Source organism: Zootoca vivipara, chromosome 13, assembly GCF_965207765.1.
Source record: "Zootoca vivipara chromosome 13, rZooViv2.hap1.1, whole genome shotgun sequence".
NCBI lineage: Eukaryota > Metazoa > Chordata > Lepidosauria > Squamata > Lacertidae > Zootoca > Zootoca vivipara.
Genome location: NC_142596.1, coordinates 53,385,812 through 53,404,539, shown reverse-complemented (window position 1 = coordinate 53,404,539; position 18,728 = coordinate 53,385,812). Strand labels below are relative to the sequence as shown.

Below are 18,728 nucleotides of genomic sequence, written 5' to 3'. Positions count from 1 at the left end.
TCAGGGGCAAAATATATATGCAATAGATCTAGATTATTTGAGGACTGAAAACAAGTGTTCCATCTCCAATGGTTATAGAATAAAATGTGTGTGACAATTTGTAAGCAGGCTTTCTTGGTGATAGTACCCATCCTTTGGAATGTTCTCTGTCAGGTATTAGTGTGGTAGAGATAGTTGTTGTTTAGTTGTTTAGTCGTGTCCGACTCTTCATGACCCCATGGACCATAGCACGCCAGGCACTCCTGTCTTCCACTGCCTCCTGCAGTTTGGTCAAACTCACGTTTGTAGCTTCAAGAACACTGTCCAACCATCTCATCCTCTGTCGTCCCCTTCTCCTAGTGCCCTCAATCTTTGCCTTCTCTTCTCATGAGGTGGCCAAAGTTTTGGAGCCTCAGCTTCAGGATCTGTCCTTCCAGTGAGCACTCAGGGCTGATTTCCTTAAGAATGGATAGGTTTGATCTTCTTGCAGTCCATGGGACTCTCAAGAGTCTCCTCCAGCACCAGAATTCAAAAGCATGAATTCTTCAGCGATCAGCCTTCTTTATGGTCCTGCTCTCACTTCCATACATCACTACTGGGAAAACCATAGCTTTAACTATACAGACCTTTGTCGGCAAGGTGATGTCTCTGTTGTTTTAAGATGCTGTCTAGGTTTGTCATTGCTTTTCTCCCAAGAAGCAGGCGTCTTTTCATTTCGTGACTGCTGTCACCATCTGCAGTGATCAAGGAGCCCAAGAAAGTAAAATCTCTCACTGCCTCCATTTCTTCCCCTTCTATTTGCCAGGAGGTGATGGGACCAGTGGCCATGATCTTGGTTTTTTTGATGTTGAGCTTCAGACCATATTTTGCGCTCTCCTCTTTCACCCTCATTAAAAGGTTCTTTAATTCCTCTTCACTTTCTGCCATCAAGGTTGTGTCATCTGCATATCTGAGGTTGTTGATATTTCTTCCTCCAATCTTAATTCCGGCGTGAGATTCATCTAGTCCAGCCTTTCACATGATGAATTCTGCATATAAGTTAAATGAGCAGGGAGACAATATACAACCTTGTCGTACTGTGTCCAGTTCTGGGCACCACACTTCAAGAAGGATACTGCCCCAGAAGAGGGCGACCAAAATGGTCAAAGGCCTGGAAACGATGCCTTATGAGGAACGGCTTAGGGAGCTGGGTATGTTTAGCCTGGAGAAGAGAAGGTTATATATAAAAGGATATAAAGGATATATAACCCAAATATATAAAAGGATGTCATATAGGCTCACTGGAAGGACAGATCATGAAGCTGAGGCTCTTCATGAGAAGAGAAGAATCCTTGGAAAAGACCCTGATGTTGGGAAAGATTGAGGGCACTAGGAGAAGGGGACGACAGAGGACGAGATGGTTGGACAGTGTTCTCGAAGCTACCAACATGAGTTTGACCAAACTGCGGGAGGCAGTGCAAGACAGGAGTGCCTGGCGTGCTATGGTCCATGGGGTCACGAAGAGTCGGACACGACTAAACGACTAAACAACAACAACAACATGTCATATAGAGGAGGGAGAAAGGTTGTTTTCTGCTGCTCCAGAGAAGTGGACATGGAGCAATTTCAAACTACAAGAAAGACGATTCCACCTAAACATTAGGAAGAACTTCCTGACAGTAAGAGCTGTTTGGCAGTGAAATTTGCTACCAAAGAGTGTGGTGGAGTCTCCTTCTTTGGAGGTATTTAAGCAGAGGCTTGACAGGCATATGTCAAGAATGCTTTGATGGTGTTTCCTGCTTGGCAGGGGGTTGGACTGGATGGCCCTTGTGGTCTCTTCCAACTGTATGATTCTATGATTCTACTCCTTTCCCAATTTTGAACCAATCAGTTGTTCCATATCCAGTTCTAACTGTAGCTTCTTGTCCCACATAGAGATTTCTCAGGAGACAGATGAGGTGATCAGGCACTCTCATTTCTTTAAGAACTTGCCATAGTTTGCTGTGGTCGACACAGTCAAAGGCTTTCGCATAGTCAATGAAGCAGAAGTAGATGTTTTTCTGGAACTCTCTAGCTTTCTCCATAATCCAGCGCATGTTTGCTATTTGGTCTCTGGTTCCTCTGCCCCTTCGAAATCCAGCTTGCACTTCTGGGAGTTCTCGATCCACATACTGCCTAAGCCTGCCTTGTAGAATTTTAAGCATAACCTTGCTAGCGTGTGAAATGAGCGCAATTGTGCGGCAGTTGGAACATTCTTTGGCATTGCCCTTCTTTGGGATTGGGATGTAGACTGATCTTCTCCAATCCTCTGGCCACTGCTGAGTTTTCCAAACTTGCTGGCATATTGAGTGTAGCACCTTAACAACATCATATTTTAAAATTTTAAATAGTTCAGCTGGAATATCATCACTTCCACTGGCCTTGTTATTAGCAGTGCTTTCTAAGGCCCATTTGACTTCACTCTCCAGGATGTCTGGCTCAAGGTCAGCAACCACACTACCTGGGGTATACGAGACCTCCATATCTTTCTGGTATAATTCCTCTGTGTATTCTTGCCACCTCTTCTTGATGTCTTCTGCTTCTGTTAGGTCCTTACCACTTTTGTCCTTTATTATGGTAATCTTTGTACGGGTAGAGATAGTAATGACCTTTAAATGCATCTTAAAAGTTTATGCAAGCTTTCATCAACTCTGGCTCTTAACTTTCTAATATTTTTGCTTTGTATACAGGTGTCTCCTCCCCACTTACGCACATTCAACTTGCACATGACTGTGTATACGTGTGACGCTGGGAAAGAAATCAATTTAAACTGCAAATGGCCCAAAAATGACCCAAAAAGATACCAGCAACAGCAAGTGAATCTGACACACAGCCAACCTCTTCGGGGTACCAGTCTCTCTGCTCTTGTTGTTTCCACGTCATCCTCCAGTGATGAAGAAGACTAAGAGCCACCATTGCCACAATTCATGCCAGTCTGGTAAGTGCTTCTGGTTTTTTAAAGGATTTTGCAAAGTTTTCCAGAGATTTAGAAGGCTTTTTAGATGGTATTCCCCACTATATGTGATTTCACGTATACGTGCGGTACCTGGAAACGTAACCCTTGCATAAGTGGGGAAACGTCTGTACTGCTCACTTTATCGGTGTGTGATATACAACTTGTATATTTTCATAAACTGCAAATTTTCATTTGCATTTTGGTTTTATCTGATTTTTATAAAACTGTATTGAATGTTGTATTTTTATTGTTTTTATATGAGCTGCTTGGATTTGTATAAAAGGTATAAAATGTAAAAAATGAACATGTTATACAATTTCTAATTATATGGAAATGTTTTTGATGCAGTTCACAATATACCATGATCCTGGTGGTTTTGCACAAACACTCATGAGGTGCTGGGTTAGTTTTGTCTGTAGCAAGTCTGATCCTGCAAGGGATCAGAGAATGGAATTACTTGTGAGGATGAAGCATGATGGAGATGTGAGTGACAATCCAATCTGACACTTCTGCAGACATCCTTCCGTTTTCTAAAGCATACTAAATCTAGGCCTTCAAAATATTAGGAAGCAGAGTGATGGATTTTGGGAATCCCGATCATTGACAGCAACAGAGAATCGGCATTAAAGCTGAGCATATGAGCTATACAGAGTGAAAGGAAAGAATCTCTGCAGCACCCTATTGTGGTTTAGCCACTTCCTGATTACAGCTTGAAGCCTTCCCCTAACGACTTCCTCCTTCCTCACTGTAGAGGGGAAACCCTTTCAGTAACCTCACCAAAACTCAGACCACAATTATAATCTAGTGAAACAAAATACAGCTAATAAGAGATTTGTGTTTCTAATAGATTATTTATTTTCCCAATGTATGACAACTATCACCCATTATTGAAAAAACCAGGACAGAACATAGTGGAAATAGGTGGGTGCAGCCACTTAATGGAGTCAAAAGGATTAATCCAGATATTTTGGTAGACTTGATAGGATAGTACTGAAATGGCCAAAAAGCAGGGGAGAGCAGTATAACAGGAAAGCACTTTCCTTGGGTTTTTAAAGTTCAGGCCTGCAGGTTTGATGAGAAGAGTGCTTACAATGTCATCATTAAGTAAAGAGTTGGCTCAAAGTCAGGTCTTGGCTCATCTTTTGTAAATAAGGCAACTAACCATGTTTGTGCATCTGAGAGCATCCTTTCACCAGTTTGCTAGACCCCAAATTATTTTATCTACCAGCTCAAATATGTCTTCTCTACAACAGAACAAAGCATCAAGGAATGTGATTGGAAAAGATCAGAATTTATTAGAATGGCTGATGTACATGGTCTCTCCAAATACAGATTATTATTGTGAACCACTAACTGGAAATATATTACAGCTATGTAATTCCTTTAAATGTATCTGTCCAAATTCCTGTTCAAAAGAAGCACACAACAGTGAATTTGATTTGGTTTTGGTAATTTAACCAACTGGAGAAGTACACAGGCTCCCCTGCCCCCCCCATCAGTGGCCCACAAAGTTGTATATTCTCAGGACTGAGAAGAGACAGACTGGTAATGCTAGGAACCATCTGTTCTGGCTGATCCTCAGACAGTGCCAGTTTAGGTGGATGCCAAACTATTTCAGCCATGCTGTCAATGGCTAAAATTCCCCAGAGAAATCACCTACTTAGTTTTCGGTGCTGGAGTTTCCACTGCTCTTGAAACACCACGTGATTGTCAAGTGCCAACAGAACATTTTATTGTGAAGTGGGCACCACTCAAAAGAGACCCTGAGTGTGGATTTGAGGGTGGGGGAAGGGAAGGAGTGCAAGGCGGGACCTGGGGAGCCCTGGGATGTTGCAGTCCCAAGGAACCAGGAGGTTTTATTCAGTGCATTGGGCTGAATCGCCACCTTTCAGCACAAGTTAGCAAGATTGTCGCTCAGCATTTCTCCCCACCTCCCAGCATCTCATTCCAGCAAGCAGCAGGCAGCTGCACACCTTGACTCCCTTTTCTTTCAGCACTACCAGTGAATTGCAATTTCTGCTGTATTGGGTTTCTGGTGTCATCCCAGATCCTACTGCTCCTCAGCAGCCCTCAAAGTCATGCCAGCGGACAAGACACCTGTGCCTGTGGGTTATAGACCATGGGGGTGGCCATTGCATCCAAATTGTCACTTGAGACTTGCACCCCACACGGAACAAGTTGCTAAGTGCATCTTGCAGGAAACAACCTCATCTCATTGGACATGACCTGTAGTACATTGATGCATAAGAAGAAAGGGGGCAAGAAAGATGAATGAGAACAAGAAAGTCAAGTGGCAGAAGAGGAGAAGAGGGGAAACACAACACATGAGGACGAGAAAGGCAATGGAGGCGGTGGGGCCCATCTGTTGGGGTCACTGCTTCCTCAGAGAGCAAGGCAATTTTCACTTTGGGGAGCCAGTTGCAGCATACTTCTTTTTTTCTGTTCCACCAGTTGTAGAGACAGATGCAGGACCATTTACAAGAACAGAGCATCTGATTTGGAAAAAGCACTGCAGGGTGGGAAGCAGTTGGTGACATGAGAAGGGTAGGAAGCTAATATACAAGAGAAGAATGAAGGAGGAAGTTGCAGCTGCAGCAGCAATTCCTAGATATTGGGGGATGGGGGGCTTCGCTCTGCACTGACTCTTTCCCTAGCTGTTATCTGGTGCTGAGCTGCATTTTCACCTGCTGTCCATTTCCTCAAAACTTTCAAATTTCAAATACTTTATTTGGGTGGGAAAGCAAGCAAACCAATCCATCATGCTATCTTCATCTGCTTCACCTTTTCTTCTTCACTTCTGTCTTTCTCAGGTTGCTTAATTATACCTTTCTTGAACCTCCCTTGCAAGATTAATAAGGCATACCAGCATGGATGTCATAATTGCTCCAGGCTCCCTTACTCAGAGAACATTATCATCAGGGTGCAAGGCCTGGACATCTCTGCCTACCACTCACTAACCTCCAGTTTGCGCTCAGCACTGCCATCAGCTGTGCTACCTAAAGGACTGCTTCTCCTATTTCACCTTCAAGAAAGCTGAGTTTTGTTCTAACTTAAGAAATAACCATTTGCAATTAACCACAAAAATTTGATGCTGAGGTGCAGGGAATGAACAACTGGGAAGCTATAAAAGAGAAAAGACAGGCAAAGACTAGCCAGTTTTTAACCCACAGTGAGAAACCTGGAAGGGCAAGGGCGGCAGCAGTAGCGGCAGCAAGAGGACGCTAAAGGGGCAGGAGATGCCTGGCAATCTTGGATCTCAGATACCAGCCCCATCACCATGCCAAGTCCTAGCAAGTGAAGTGCTAAGACTCACAATTTTATGCTTGTAGCAGCAGGTTTCTGTGTCCATGTACACACATACAAAGTAGCCTCCACTGAAAATGAGACTCCCCAAAGGCTAGGCTTCAAATGGCCTCTGCAGGAGCTGCTTGGATTCTGATGTGTGCTGGAGGATTTCTGTTTCTGAACCAGGTTTCCAAGAGAGTAGGAAGCTGCCTTCTTTCGGACCAGGCAGAATCCAGAGGAACAGCAGTCTGTAATTTCAGTTATGGGGCAGTAGGGGCACTGAATGCACTACAGGGGGAATGCTCAGATGCAGGCGAAGTGGGGATTGCTGATGAAGAGTTAGTGATGGTGGCCTGTTGTGAGTCTCAAGCAGAATGCTGGTTATACATGTGGTGATGAATTCTGTGGTCCTCAATCCCAAGTGCAGCAGAGGGAGCTGGAAAAACTACATACAGATTGTGTGCAAGGGAGGGCCATGCCTGTGCTTCTCCTAATGTCAGGAGACCAGCCTCTTTTCGCCCTCAGCACTCTCATCTTTCCTTCCTCCTCCCTGCTTGTTCAGTACATGCAAGGGCCTATGACTGCCTCAGAAGAAATGGCCCCTCCATTGGACTTTCAGCTCGATACATGGCCTCCTACTTAGAATAACAGGTTAGATAATAAACATCAGAAATTCACAGTGTTTTATTCTCTTCTGTAGGCTCACCCAACTTCCCTGCCACTGATGCTAGTGACTCCAGTCCTCATTGCATATTAGCTCTTGCCGGTGTGGCACTCAAAGGGTTAACAGACCTTGGCTTCTTGGACAGATAAGACATAAGCTCATTCACCAACAGGAACACAGGAGTGGTTACACTGAACAGATTACTAATGTTTCTTGTAACGGTTCTTTGGAGTCTCACCACAGCCAGTTGTGTCGCAGGAGAGGACGCTGGGTTTCTTTCCCAGGCCAATACTCCCCAAGAGCTCTGGCAGCTCATGGGTTATAGCCCTCTCAATCTTCTCCAGGAAACAGCCTCCCATGTAGGAACACTGCTGAGCAAGAAGCTTAAAGGAGTTGATTGGGTTGATCCCAAAGAAGTCCTTGTAAGCTTCACGATTAGGGAGGTCAAACTTGCTGACATTGGTCTTGGCCAGGATTGTTTTAAAGATGTAAAACTTGTCTGGATCCTCCACAATGTCCTTGAACACAAGCTCTCCATCGCTGAAGAAGGTCATTTTGTCCTTGTAGGTCTGCAAGTAGCGATCAACTAAGAGTGCATGGATGCGGACGCGGATGGCATGTTGGCGGATAAAAGCAATCTTGTTCTCCAGCCTGTTTTCAATCACTTGGTTCAGGTCTTCTAGGAGTGAAATCTCCTCTTTCAAGAAGAGTTCTCTGTGGGTGTCGGGCTCGTAATCCAGGGGCCAGAAGGAGCTGACATAGACTCTGGGGGGCTCAGTGACGTTGATCAGTGGAGCCAGGCTCCAGAACAAGGCTCCGTAGACTCGCATGAGCTCTTGCGTAGCCAGGCTGTCAGCTTTGTTCAGAATTATCCTAATCTGAGATTCCCGTCCCTTTAGCTGGCGGAAAAGCATCTCCAGCTCCAGCCCCACATCTAGCTTTGTGGGGTCAAACACTACAAAGATGAGGTCAGCTCTGTCAATGAACCACTGGCAGACATCATTGAAAGGGTAGCCTGTAAGAGAAGGGGAAGAGGAACATCAAGTTAGAGCCCAGGAACCTTCTGACATCTGGTACATGACAATGATTGCCCAGAACCCTTAGTGATACATCTTTGGAAATCCATGCTTCACTAAGGCAGGGATGTTCCTGGGCTCCAGCTCCCACCAACCCCAGCACCTGGGGTGACCAGTGGTCAGGGATGATGGGAGCTGTAGTCCAGAAACATCTGGAAGACTGCAGGTGTAGCTGCCCTGCATGAAGGACCCCATCCTATTTGCTGTTATCCCTTGAGTGGATGGTTAGATCGCAATGGAGAAAGCAAAGTTCAAAAGGGGGGGATGCAATTCAAAAGCTTGGCCAAACTGTGAAGTCGAACTGATGTACCGTACATATTGCAACAAATGCTAAAAACGTGAAAAATATTGATATCTCATTTGACTATTGACAATGCTATATGAATAGGGAACAGGGAACGCTGTGGATGTAGCATATCTTGATTTCAGCAAGGCCTTTGACAAGGTGCCCCATGATATTCTTGTAAAGAAGCTGGTAAAATGCGGGCTAGACAATGCTACCATTCAGTGGATTTGTAACTGGCTGACTGACCGAACCCAAAGGGTGCTCATCAATGGCTCCTCCTCATCCTGGAGAGTAGTGACTAGTGGGGTGCCACAGGGTTCTGTCTTGGGCCCAGTCTTATTCAACATCTTTATCAATGACTTGGATGATGTGCTCATAGCTGCCAAGTTTTCGCTTTTCTCGCGAGGAAGCCTATTCAGCATAATGGAAAATCCCTTTAAAAAAGGGATAACTTGGCAGCTATGGATGTGCTTGTCATATGGAGGAGGGAGAAAGATTGTTTTCTGCTGCTCCAGAGAAGCGGACACGGAGCAATGGATTCAAACTTCAAGAAAGAAGATTCCACCTAAACATTAGGAAGAACTTCCTGACAGTAAGAGCTGTTCGGCAGTGGAATTTGCTACCAATGAGTGTGGTGGAGTCTCCTTCTTTGGAGGTCTTTAAGCAGAGGCTTGACAGCCATATGTCAAGAATGCTTTGATGGTGTTTCCTGCTTGGCAGGGGGTTGGACTGGATGGCCCTTGTGGTCTCTTCCAACTCTATGATTCTATGATTCTAATTTTGTGATTGACCAAAAACTCAAATTGAAGCACCTCAAGACCCTCTGAACATTAAGGCATAGGGCTTTACCTCGTTCCTGCTGCTTCCGGTTTTCAATGATCCCCGGCGTATCCACAAAGGTAACCCTTTCCAAGAGCTTATGAGGGACCTCGATCCCTATCAGCTTCTCCAGAAAGTTCTGACCAAATTTCTCAAGAGGTGAGAAAGAGCGTGTGCTGTCCGCAGCCATCACAATGCCTTCAATGGTCTTGAGTTTGGGCCCATGCATGATGACGGTGAACTCTGAGGTGGTGGGTTCAGCTCCTGTTCAAGGAGAAAGCAAAACAAAGGCCACACTCACACATTTGGCAAAAAGCAGTTAAAATCTCAGCTCCCTCAAAGCCCTTGCTCCTGTCTGATGACTGTGACTTCAGAATACATCCCCGATGGCTTAAAACAAATAGCTTCTTGAAGATGTTAAATGATTATTAAATCAGCATTCATTGTCCCAACTTCTACCACGCTCAAGAGAAGAGGGCAATTCCCTGCTCTGTTTGGCAGAAACCTGGGTAGCTATAGCACTACGCAAGGGGAGATTGTACAGCTCAGACAACCGTCTCTACTCTGGAGACCACATTTTTGCTGCAGTTTCTAGAGCTGTGCTTAGAAGCATTTTGCCACCAGGTACAAGCTGCGCAGCATCTTATGCAGAAAAGGAACCCCCAAACTGCAGAGCTTGTTTCATCTTGCTTAGAAATTTCATTTAAATAGAAAGCTTTGCTCATTGGGAATCAGAGAGAAAGGAAGTCCCGGAGGGTGGTAGGAGGTGGGGAGGGGAGAACATTGAAAAGGTCACTCCTGCTCAACCTAATTGGCTCCATGCAGGGAAGGCAGAAAATTGCAAGTCCCTTGTGCTTGCCAACTGTGGTTCTTGCAGTCAGGCAACCACCTGAGGAGGGAAGCCAGCCCGATGGGGAGTCTCCTGGCGTAGCCTGACCTGCTAAGCAGGGTGCACTCCAGAGAGGCTGGAAAAGCTGGAGCTTGTAGCACAGCTACCAGAAACTGTTGTTGTTGTTGTTGTTGTTGTTGTTGTTGTTGTTGTTGTTGTTGTTGTTGTTGTTGCTGCTGCTGCTGCTGCTGCTCCCGCTCCCTCCCTCCCTCTCTCCCTCTCTCCCTCCCTCCCTCCCTCTCTCCCTCTTATACCTGGCTTGGCCAATGCAGAGACTTTTTTCTGCATATGAGGCCTGGGCACACCAGGGAGCTCACTGCTGGACCCTGACCACAAAAAGGTCTGTTCTGACACCACCTACAGAGATTTTAACAGCCTCTATGCTGTAGGGTGGAGGAGAAATCCAATTCAGTACATGTTTAAAGCCAAATCTATAAAATTCACATTTTACGAAACAATATGATAACAAATACAGCTATCCTTTGAAATGTGCACTTATCCAAGCTTTGTGATTCACCTCTCCAACCAAATCATGTCTATAAGAACACATTATATGTGAGAAAGTGCATAACAAAGACAACTTTAGTGAAAATGACATACAAAAATGCATTAGAGCAGGGGAAATTGCTTGTAAAAATGTGAACATTTGTCAAAACTGCATATAAAATGTGTTAATTAGGAGAAATTTGCACTAAAATGTTGATGAATTTTCAAGAAGAAATTCCCATATTCCTGCAAAATGTAGAGAACTGGATTCAAGACTGGAAAAATTAGAAACTGAGAGAACTGAATTGGACAGCTCCTTTCAACCCTAGCAGAAAGGGGCAGGTTATACAGGTGCCTAAGACTGCAGAGATGCTACCTGTGTAGAGCTGGTAGGGAGTGTTATCCAGCCCCAGGAGGTAGTTTATCATGGTGGATTTGCCAACACTCCATGGTCCCAGGAATAGCACCATCGGCTTGGAAGTGATCTCTCCATCTGCAAAGGGAAAGCAATAATACCACAGGGTGATTTTTTCCCTTAAGCAGGAAAAGCTCAGGTGTGCCCTTGAAAATTTTCCACTCGCCTCTTAAATAACTAACTGGACCCATGCCCCTAAGCTCGCAGGAACATTGTCCAGCCTAAACAGCCATTCCTTGGGGCAATCAGTGCAAGCCAGGGATGAAGGCATCACAACCTACACAGAGTGGGTAGAGTGAATCATGACAGTGCACACACAAGCTGCTCACCGCCATCACCCTCCACAGTCTCCAAAAGCAGGAGCAGTCCAAGCAGATGGGAACTCTTAGCCATGCGAGTCCTCTCCAGGGTTGCCCAAGCCCCTGCTGGGACCAGGGAAGGGCCCTTCAGTTACATTAAGATTTTTTAAATGAACATTATCAGTTGGTAACTTACTCTGGACAGATTAAATCAGGTCTACATGTGCTGGAGATGTAAAGCTGCACATGCTGCTCTTATGCACATATTTTGGCCATGCTGGAGGATAAAATCATTCTGGGCAGTTGTATTAAGTACCATTGAGAGCATTACAGGAGGCTTCTGGGATATAAAAGAGATCATGTCATAGAGAATTGGTAACGTATTTCTGATCTGACAGTTATCATTGGAGAAAAATAAACACAACCACCCCACAGACACTGAATAATTGGATTACAAAAGAATGTTTTAATTGTAAAGCTGATGGACCTTGTAAGAGGGAAGGCAATATATATACATATACACATATACATACATACATACATACATACATACATACATACATACATACATACATGAGAGAGAGCGCCCTTTCATTATGCAGTGATGCAACAAAATGTAGGAGGATGCTGAGCTACAAATATCACTAGAAACACTGTGATAAGATTGTGTACTCCTTTCCATCTCCCCTTGTATCTCTCCTTTTTTCTGTCTAAACAAAAGTATGAATATTTCATATTATGTTTGCATTGGTATTTACTTGGTTTGTTTCTGTATGTGCAGATTTAATAATAGTAATAAGTTGTTGTTGCTGCTGTTGTTTGTTATTTAACAATAGCCTGGTTAGCTCAGCCAGGCACGTAGGAGGCCTACTGGTGATGGTGCAGAAGCCAGCTTAGGCAACCAAAGAGGCACAAGGGGTGCGTTTTCCTTCTGGTCCAGCAAGAGGGGCTGCTAGGTGCAGCAAGGAGGTGGGGGAGATGTCTTGTGACACTTCCTTGCTCAGCAGAGAGAGGCTGCCTGAGAGGAGCCGTGCTCACATGCAAGTGACAGGAAGCCATACCCACCTGTGGCTGAGGAGCCCAAGGTGCGTCCAGGGTAAGCTGTTAGGCAGGAGAGGACAGGGCCAAGGGGAGAGAAAAGGCAACGTGAGTAGGGAAAGGCTCAAGGAAAAGGGATGCTTGGTTAGGCTGGTATCAATCAAGAACGGAAGGTGGGCATTGGCATTCTCTGAGGAAGGATGCAGGGCCAACGGATCTTTCCCCCCCGCCCTATGAAAGAGGCCGGAATCATGATCCATGATCCATTCAGTAACACAAGGAGCTCATGCATCAAATACCTCTTTTCCACAGGGATTAGCATGCAAATCCCATCCCAATTTAGTTGGGAGGATCATGAGCTAGGGGCTTCTTTGCATACTCAGCCCCTCTGCAGTCTGATGGATTTTACAGAGACATAGAATTGTAGAGCTGGAAAGTAACCCCAAGGGTCATCTAGTCCAACCTCTCACAATGCAGGAATCACAATTAAAATATCCCTGGCAGATGGTCACCCAACCTCTACTTAAAAGCATTCAAGGAAGGAGATCCCACCTTCACAGGGAGTCTGTTCTACTGCTGAACAGCTCTTACTGCCGGAAAGTTCTTCCTAGTGTTTAGCTGAAATCTCCATTCTTGTAACTTGAATCTGTTGGTCCGGGTTACAAGAAAGGAGATTTTGAAAGGGCATCTGCTCTCCTTAGCCTTTTTCACATGGGCTTAAAGGACATTGAGAGTGGAAAGACCAGCACAGTCCACGGACCAGGGGTGTATCGGCTGTACTGGAGAAACAGAGGCTGGCAGAAGGAGAAATGAATTTTAGGGGGAACAGACACTAAATGGTGGGGGAACACCCCACTGAGAAGGTGCTCAGTGGTCACAGAATGCTGTGGAAGGGGGAATAGAATGAAGTATCCAGAAGGGGGGCATATCCAGAACAGGGGCATTCCACACTGCAACATTTTGTTGTAGGTCCTGCTAGTAAGTTTCTACTTCTGATTCCAGCAGCACCAGGGCCTTCTAAAATACTGCAGTGTGAGATGAGGCCCCTTTGGGCTGAATGTTCTGACTCTCCACTTCCCTCCTACCCCACAAGATTGGCCACAAAACATGGCAGCCCATCAAAACATAAAAGTGGTGCCCTGAACCCAACCCTCACCTGTGATTTCATGCTGCCGTAGTTCGTTATACTTGTAAGACTGCTCCAAGGGCTTGATAGAAGTGTGGTAGATCTTCCTCAGCCGCTGCAGTGTGCCTGCAATGAGAAAGGAGGCCAAGAGGAACATATCAAAGCAGAAACCAGACCAGCCTGTCCACCACCACAGCCCCTTGCACCCAGTGCCGGGTCAGTGAAGTGGCCAGTGGCAGTCGGAAGCTAAATGTGCAGGCATATGAGGCAGGCGGCTCTCCCAGTTGGCCTTTCCCCTGTTACACACACATGTTTTACCAACAACATTGCAAAGGAGATGCAAGAGGATTTTACGTTTTCTTGAAATAGGAAGAGGCTGCCCTTTTGTTGTGCAGGGCTGTTGGGATGGTGCTTCTGGCAGGAGGAACAAGCGATGCCACTTGGCAACACCTTTGCTCTTCTTCCCCCATCTCCACCTCCTTTTCCCTCCCTCCAGTGGCTTCCCAGATCCTACGGGGCAGTTTCCTCACTCTGCAGAGGGGCACCTGCATTCATCTTCGGAGAAACAAGAGAACACACACGGACATCTCTGCGGCTCTCCAGTTTGGGGTTTCTCTTTGGGAGGCTGGGTACATGCCTCCAAGGAATCTGATCTCTGCAGTCCACGCATGCAAGATGCTCCAGCCTCAGAAAGAAAGGCTGACCCACATCATGCAGTGGGGTTTAAAGAGGAGCCTCCAGCCCAGGGCTCCTTCCCCCGCTCTCCTCTGATGGGGATGGCACTGCTGATCCAGCCAGGAGGGCTTTGCTTGCAGAGGAGGACACCCAGTGGTGAAGAGTAGCAAGGGCAGGAGAGCCAGAGAAACCATGAATGGAGGGCCACCAGCTCCCATTCTCCTGCACCTGCCAGAAGGAGGCAATCAATCAGTTTCTTCCGTGTGTGTGTGTGTGTGTGTTTTTTTTCTATGTTTGTGCACTTGGAGAAGGATTGTTGTGGAAGACTGCGAATGTTCAGTCCCTGCTATATCCAGGTTAGGAATGGAAGATAAATTTGTTTCAGTTTGCACTTAAAAGCAGATCTATCAGATAAACACTTTCTGAAACCATGTGCAAACCGAAACACAGCTGTTCTTCAAAATTTACACTTACCCAAATTTTTTGATGAGGTTCTCCAATCAGGCAATGTTTACAAAAATGCATTATATACGGGGAAAGTGTGCATGAGGATGAAGGTATTAGTGAAAAATGACACACACAGAAGCATATATTAGGAGAGGCTGCTTGCAAAAAGGTGCACAGTAAAAACTGCATACAAAAATGGGTTCATTGGGATAAATTTGTACTAAAAATCTGACAAACTTTAATTTAAAAATTGCTGGAAAAATTGCTGGAAAAATGAAAAACCAAGAGGACCTAAGGTGATCCTTCTGTCCCCTCATCTGAAAACCTTGAGAGCTGCTGCTAGTCAGAGATGACATTATGGAGCCTGATGTGCCTGACTCAGTAGAAGGCAGCCTCCATAAGTGCGTCTGTACGGTACCATCATCCCTTGCTATGGCCTGCTAGTCCTTCTTCCAGAGGGCACTAGAAGAGGTCTCAGGCCCCTTCAATAAGCTGGAAGAGGGAAAGTTTGAGAGCTGGTGATGCCACAAGAGCTTCTGAGTAGGGAGCAAGCCCAGGAATAAGGCTCAGGGGAAGTAGACGCCTGATGGTCAGTGATGAGATCCTGGAGGCACAGATATGTGGTCCTATGCAATGTGAGAGGGTGCTGTAGGAAAACAGAATGGACTGGGCCTCAGGGCCCTCTCTGGAGAAGGAGCTTGGGGCCCTGTCAGGCAGCATGGGCTACACACAGGGTATAGTATGTGCCCATCTCTCCCAGGACATCTTTGCATCCTCCCCCTCCCCACCACCAACCTGTCCCCTTCCACTGCTACCTGAATAGTCATCTGCAGGCTTCTCTTCCTTCAGCTTCAAGGTGCTTTCAATGTGGGTGCGGTCCCTCCGGACAGACTCCCCGGCATCCTCTGCCTCTTCTGCAGAAAGAGCAGAGACAGAATCACAGCCTGCAGGGAAGGTATCCAGGAGGAGGGGGAGGGCTCAGTCCCAGCTCCCAAAGGGGAAAGGAAGAGGCTTTCCATGGTGCTCATCCAGGCCTTTGGCACGCAGTGAGGTTTCCCTTGTGCAGGCATTCCTTCCCCACCCCCAACCTTGCCTCCCAAGCGGAGCTAAGGGGCTGGCAGCTGCCGGAGGGCAATCTTCTAAATTTAGATGCTGCTGCATCCTGACTTCACAATGATGGGCAAGGCGAGGGGGGGGGTCTCTCATGACAGGAATAACCTCTTACAGTATGCCATGCAACACTTTCGGGGCTTTTCCAAATGAACTTGTTCATACACCAGAGCAGAGACCATTTTAAAACCAAGTCGACACTCCTGTCGATTGAGGTTTTATATTATAAAATGCAAAATAACTTCATCACTTGCAAGCCTAACAGGGAATTTCAGAAGATGGCATAGCAGGCCTCCCACCTATCACTTAGCACCTGGGCCACACCTCTAAGCATGTCCCTTGTTTTCTCAATGAAAGTGCTGACTTCAAATTAAAAATAAATTTTCCATGCCACTGTGGGAAAAGAATGCAGCTCAATAAGGAATACTGTGAAGATAGGAGACTGAAGGTAGAGACAGTGAAGATCTAATAATAATTATTATTATTTATTATTTATATCCCACCCATCTGGCTGGGCCTCCCCAGCCACTCTGGGCGGCTTCCAACAGAAAAATGAAATAAAATAATTTTTTAAACATTAAAAGCCTCCCTAAACAGGGCTGCCTTCAGATGTCTTCTAAAAATCTGGTAGCTGTTTTTCTCTTTGACATCTGATGGGAGGGCGTTCCACAGGGCGGGCGCCACCACCAAGAAGGCCCTCTGCCTGGTTCCCTGCAACTTGGCTTCTCGCAACGAGGGAACCACCAGAAGGCCCTCGGTACTGGACCTCTTAAGGTTAAGACTGAGCTATTAAGAAGACCAAGAATATTCAGGATGGCAATGCATCAACTCTGTTGACTGTTGGCATCTTACAACCATTATTGGATGAGCAATTAAAAGAGATCAGAGCTGAGGTTTTTGAAATGGTGAATGAAAATGGACCAGAGAAGGAAGACATGGAAAATGGAATTAAAGAAGACACAGAAGCTTTGGTCAATGGTATTGATAAAGGATAGCCAGAACAGGAGAGGGAAATGGTAAAGTTGGAGGCAGCAGATTATGAAATGGATAAATCCTTCACACAGGTGTCTAGAGGAATGAAACAGCCAAATGACAAAGTTATGGTGTTGGAGGAGTGGAATGAAGCCATGGATGAAGAGATCAAGAGACACCCTGAGCTGGCAGAGATAGAATTGAGAGAGAAAGGATTGTGTGTGCAATTTGGAGTGAATTCAGAGTAAAAAGCTTCCAAGCCTCTGGCGCTTCTCTTGGGGGGGAAATGAAAGAAGTGGAAATGGAAGGTTTTTGTTTCAATTGGGAAGTAAAATAACGGCAAATAGAATTATAAGATATGGAACTGGGTGTGAATGAATATACAATAAATAAATAACTAAAAAATATTATTTTAACATATGACCACAGTGGAGAGACTCTTGTGTAAACAAAGATAACTAATTAGAGAACCACTTTTAGTGTGGAAAGGAAAATGAATGAATTTGAGACAAATATTGCTTAGCTGCAGAAGGAAGAATAGCTGGATGTCCTTTTTATTCCTTTTTTCTTATTATTCTAGTCTATTATCATTATTATCTTCTATTATTATTTTATTTTACTTCTCTCTCTCTCTCTCTCTCTCTCTCTCTCTCTCTCTCTCTCTCTCTCTCTCTCTCTCTCTCTCTGTGTGTGTGTGTGTGTGTGTGTCCTCTACTCTGGGCCACTATTGGGATTATACACACATGAAGGTGATAGTTGGTTGGTGAAGGACCCTGTGTGAGAATCAGAGAAGGGAAGATCTCCCAGGGTGAGAGACTGGAGAAGAAAGGGATGCTCCCAGGTAAGAACTGGGAGGGTCCATCCCTTTCGGTGAAAGACAAGAGTTAAGCCAGGGCTTTTTTCCAGCTGGAACTCACTGGAACTCAGTTCCGGCCCCTCTAAGGTGGGCGCCATTGACATTTGTTGTTTAGTCGTTTAGTCGTGACCCCATGGACCATAGCACGCCAGGCACTCCTGTCTTCCACTGCCTCCAGCAGTTTGGTCAAACTCATGTTCGTGCCATTGACATTATAAGAGAACAAAGGAGGAGTTCAGGGTGAGTTCCGGCACCTCTTTTTCTAGAAAAAGAGCACTGGGTTAAGCTCTACTTTTGGGGAAGGACTTTGTATTTTCTCCTCCTTTTTATGTTTGTGTTTTCATTTAGATTGGCTTGTTTTTTATTGTACTGTAATGTATTATGAAAAAGCTATATACAGTACAGTATATGAAGAAAAATACAGCTACATGGCAGGAAGCCCATGCTCTTTCTCTGATGCAATTCACATTCCCCCTCAGGAGGGGCAGGGGGACCAGCTGCTCCCCCAGACAGTGAGAGGCTTCTTGAAGGGGTCCTTCCTGTTGCCACCCTGACAAAGTGTGTTTGGCCACATGGTCAGGCAATTAATTTTCAGATGCTAGGTGGAATATAAATTTCATAAAGTATAATAATGCACCCCGTCACGTGTAAATAAATAAATAAATAAATAAATAATTTGCTACTTATACCCCGCCCCGCCCATCTGGCTGAGTCTCCCCAGCCACTCTGGGCAGCTCCCAATTGAATATTAAAACAATACAGCATTTAATATCAGCCCACAATGTTTGCCACCCAGTTGTGTGACTGCAGACTAGATTCCCTTTTGTCTCTGTGGTCCAAAATGCCTGTCCCAGTTCCTCCACCGCTCCTGAACTAATTCCTTCCCATGTCCCTGGGAGTCACTGGAGCCCTGCCTCGTTGCTGAGCCTGACTGAATAGGCCCCGTGGTGGCACAGGTCTGTGGTGCCAGCTGGGAGCTGAGCCCAGGCTACCCCACAAGGCAGTCGATAGCTGCAGAGAAGACTTTCCTGTTCCCCAAATAGCCACTGGATACAGCTCTGGTTACACTTTGGCATCAGCTGTGTGTTCAAGAGCAGCATTAACAAAGGGAAGCTCCTCCTTGCTTCCTGCCCCATCCCTCAATGGCAGGTGATCAGATGAACATTCCTGGCATGGAATTTATTCCAAGCAACACCCCCTCCTGACAGTCATGGCAGCAATTAATTGCCTCTAGAGGGTTTTTCAGAACCTTACTGGTCGAAGCTGCGGGGGGTGGGCTGGGGTTTTCTTTGTGCAGTTGGGGGGGGGGGACATTGTGTGGATTTAAAAACA

The 18,728-nt window shown here is 45.7% G+C and overlaps 1 protein-coding gene across 3 annotated transcripts in view; it reads right to left on the bottom strand.

The window, feature by feature from the left end:
- Positions 1 to 4,225: 4,225 nt before the first annotated feature.
- SRL (sarcalumenin) overlaps positions 4,226 to 18,728 on the bottom strand; it is a 29,020-nt gene continuing 14,517 nt past the window's right edge. For 2 of the 3 annotated variants that reach the window (XM_035130875.2, XM_088657329.1), the window contains 5 exons: positions 15,274 to 15,372; positions 13,367 to 13,462; positions 10,835 to 10,951; positions 9,114 to 9,347; positions 4,226 to 7,917 (listed from right to left, as the gene is read on the bottom strand). In XM_035130875.2, the coding sequence (XP_034986766.1) occupies positions 7,106 to 7,917; positions 9,114 to 9,347; positions 10,835 to 10,951; positions 13,367 to 13,462; positions 15,274 to 15,372 (1,358 nt within the window). In that variant the 3' untranslated portion in view covers positions 4,226 to 7,105. Of the gene's footprint in view, positions 7,918 to 9,113; positions 9,348 to 10,834; positions 10,952 to 12,237; positions 12,274 to 13,366; positions 13,463 to 15,273; positions 15,373 to 18,728 lie in introns of all 3 variants that reach the window. The other variant, XM_035130874.2, reaches the window with a different exon arrangement.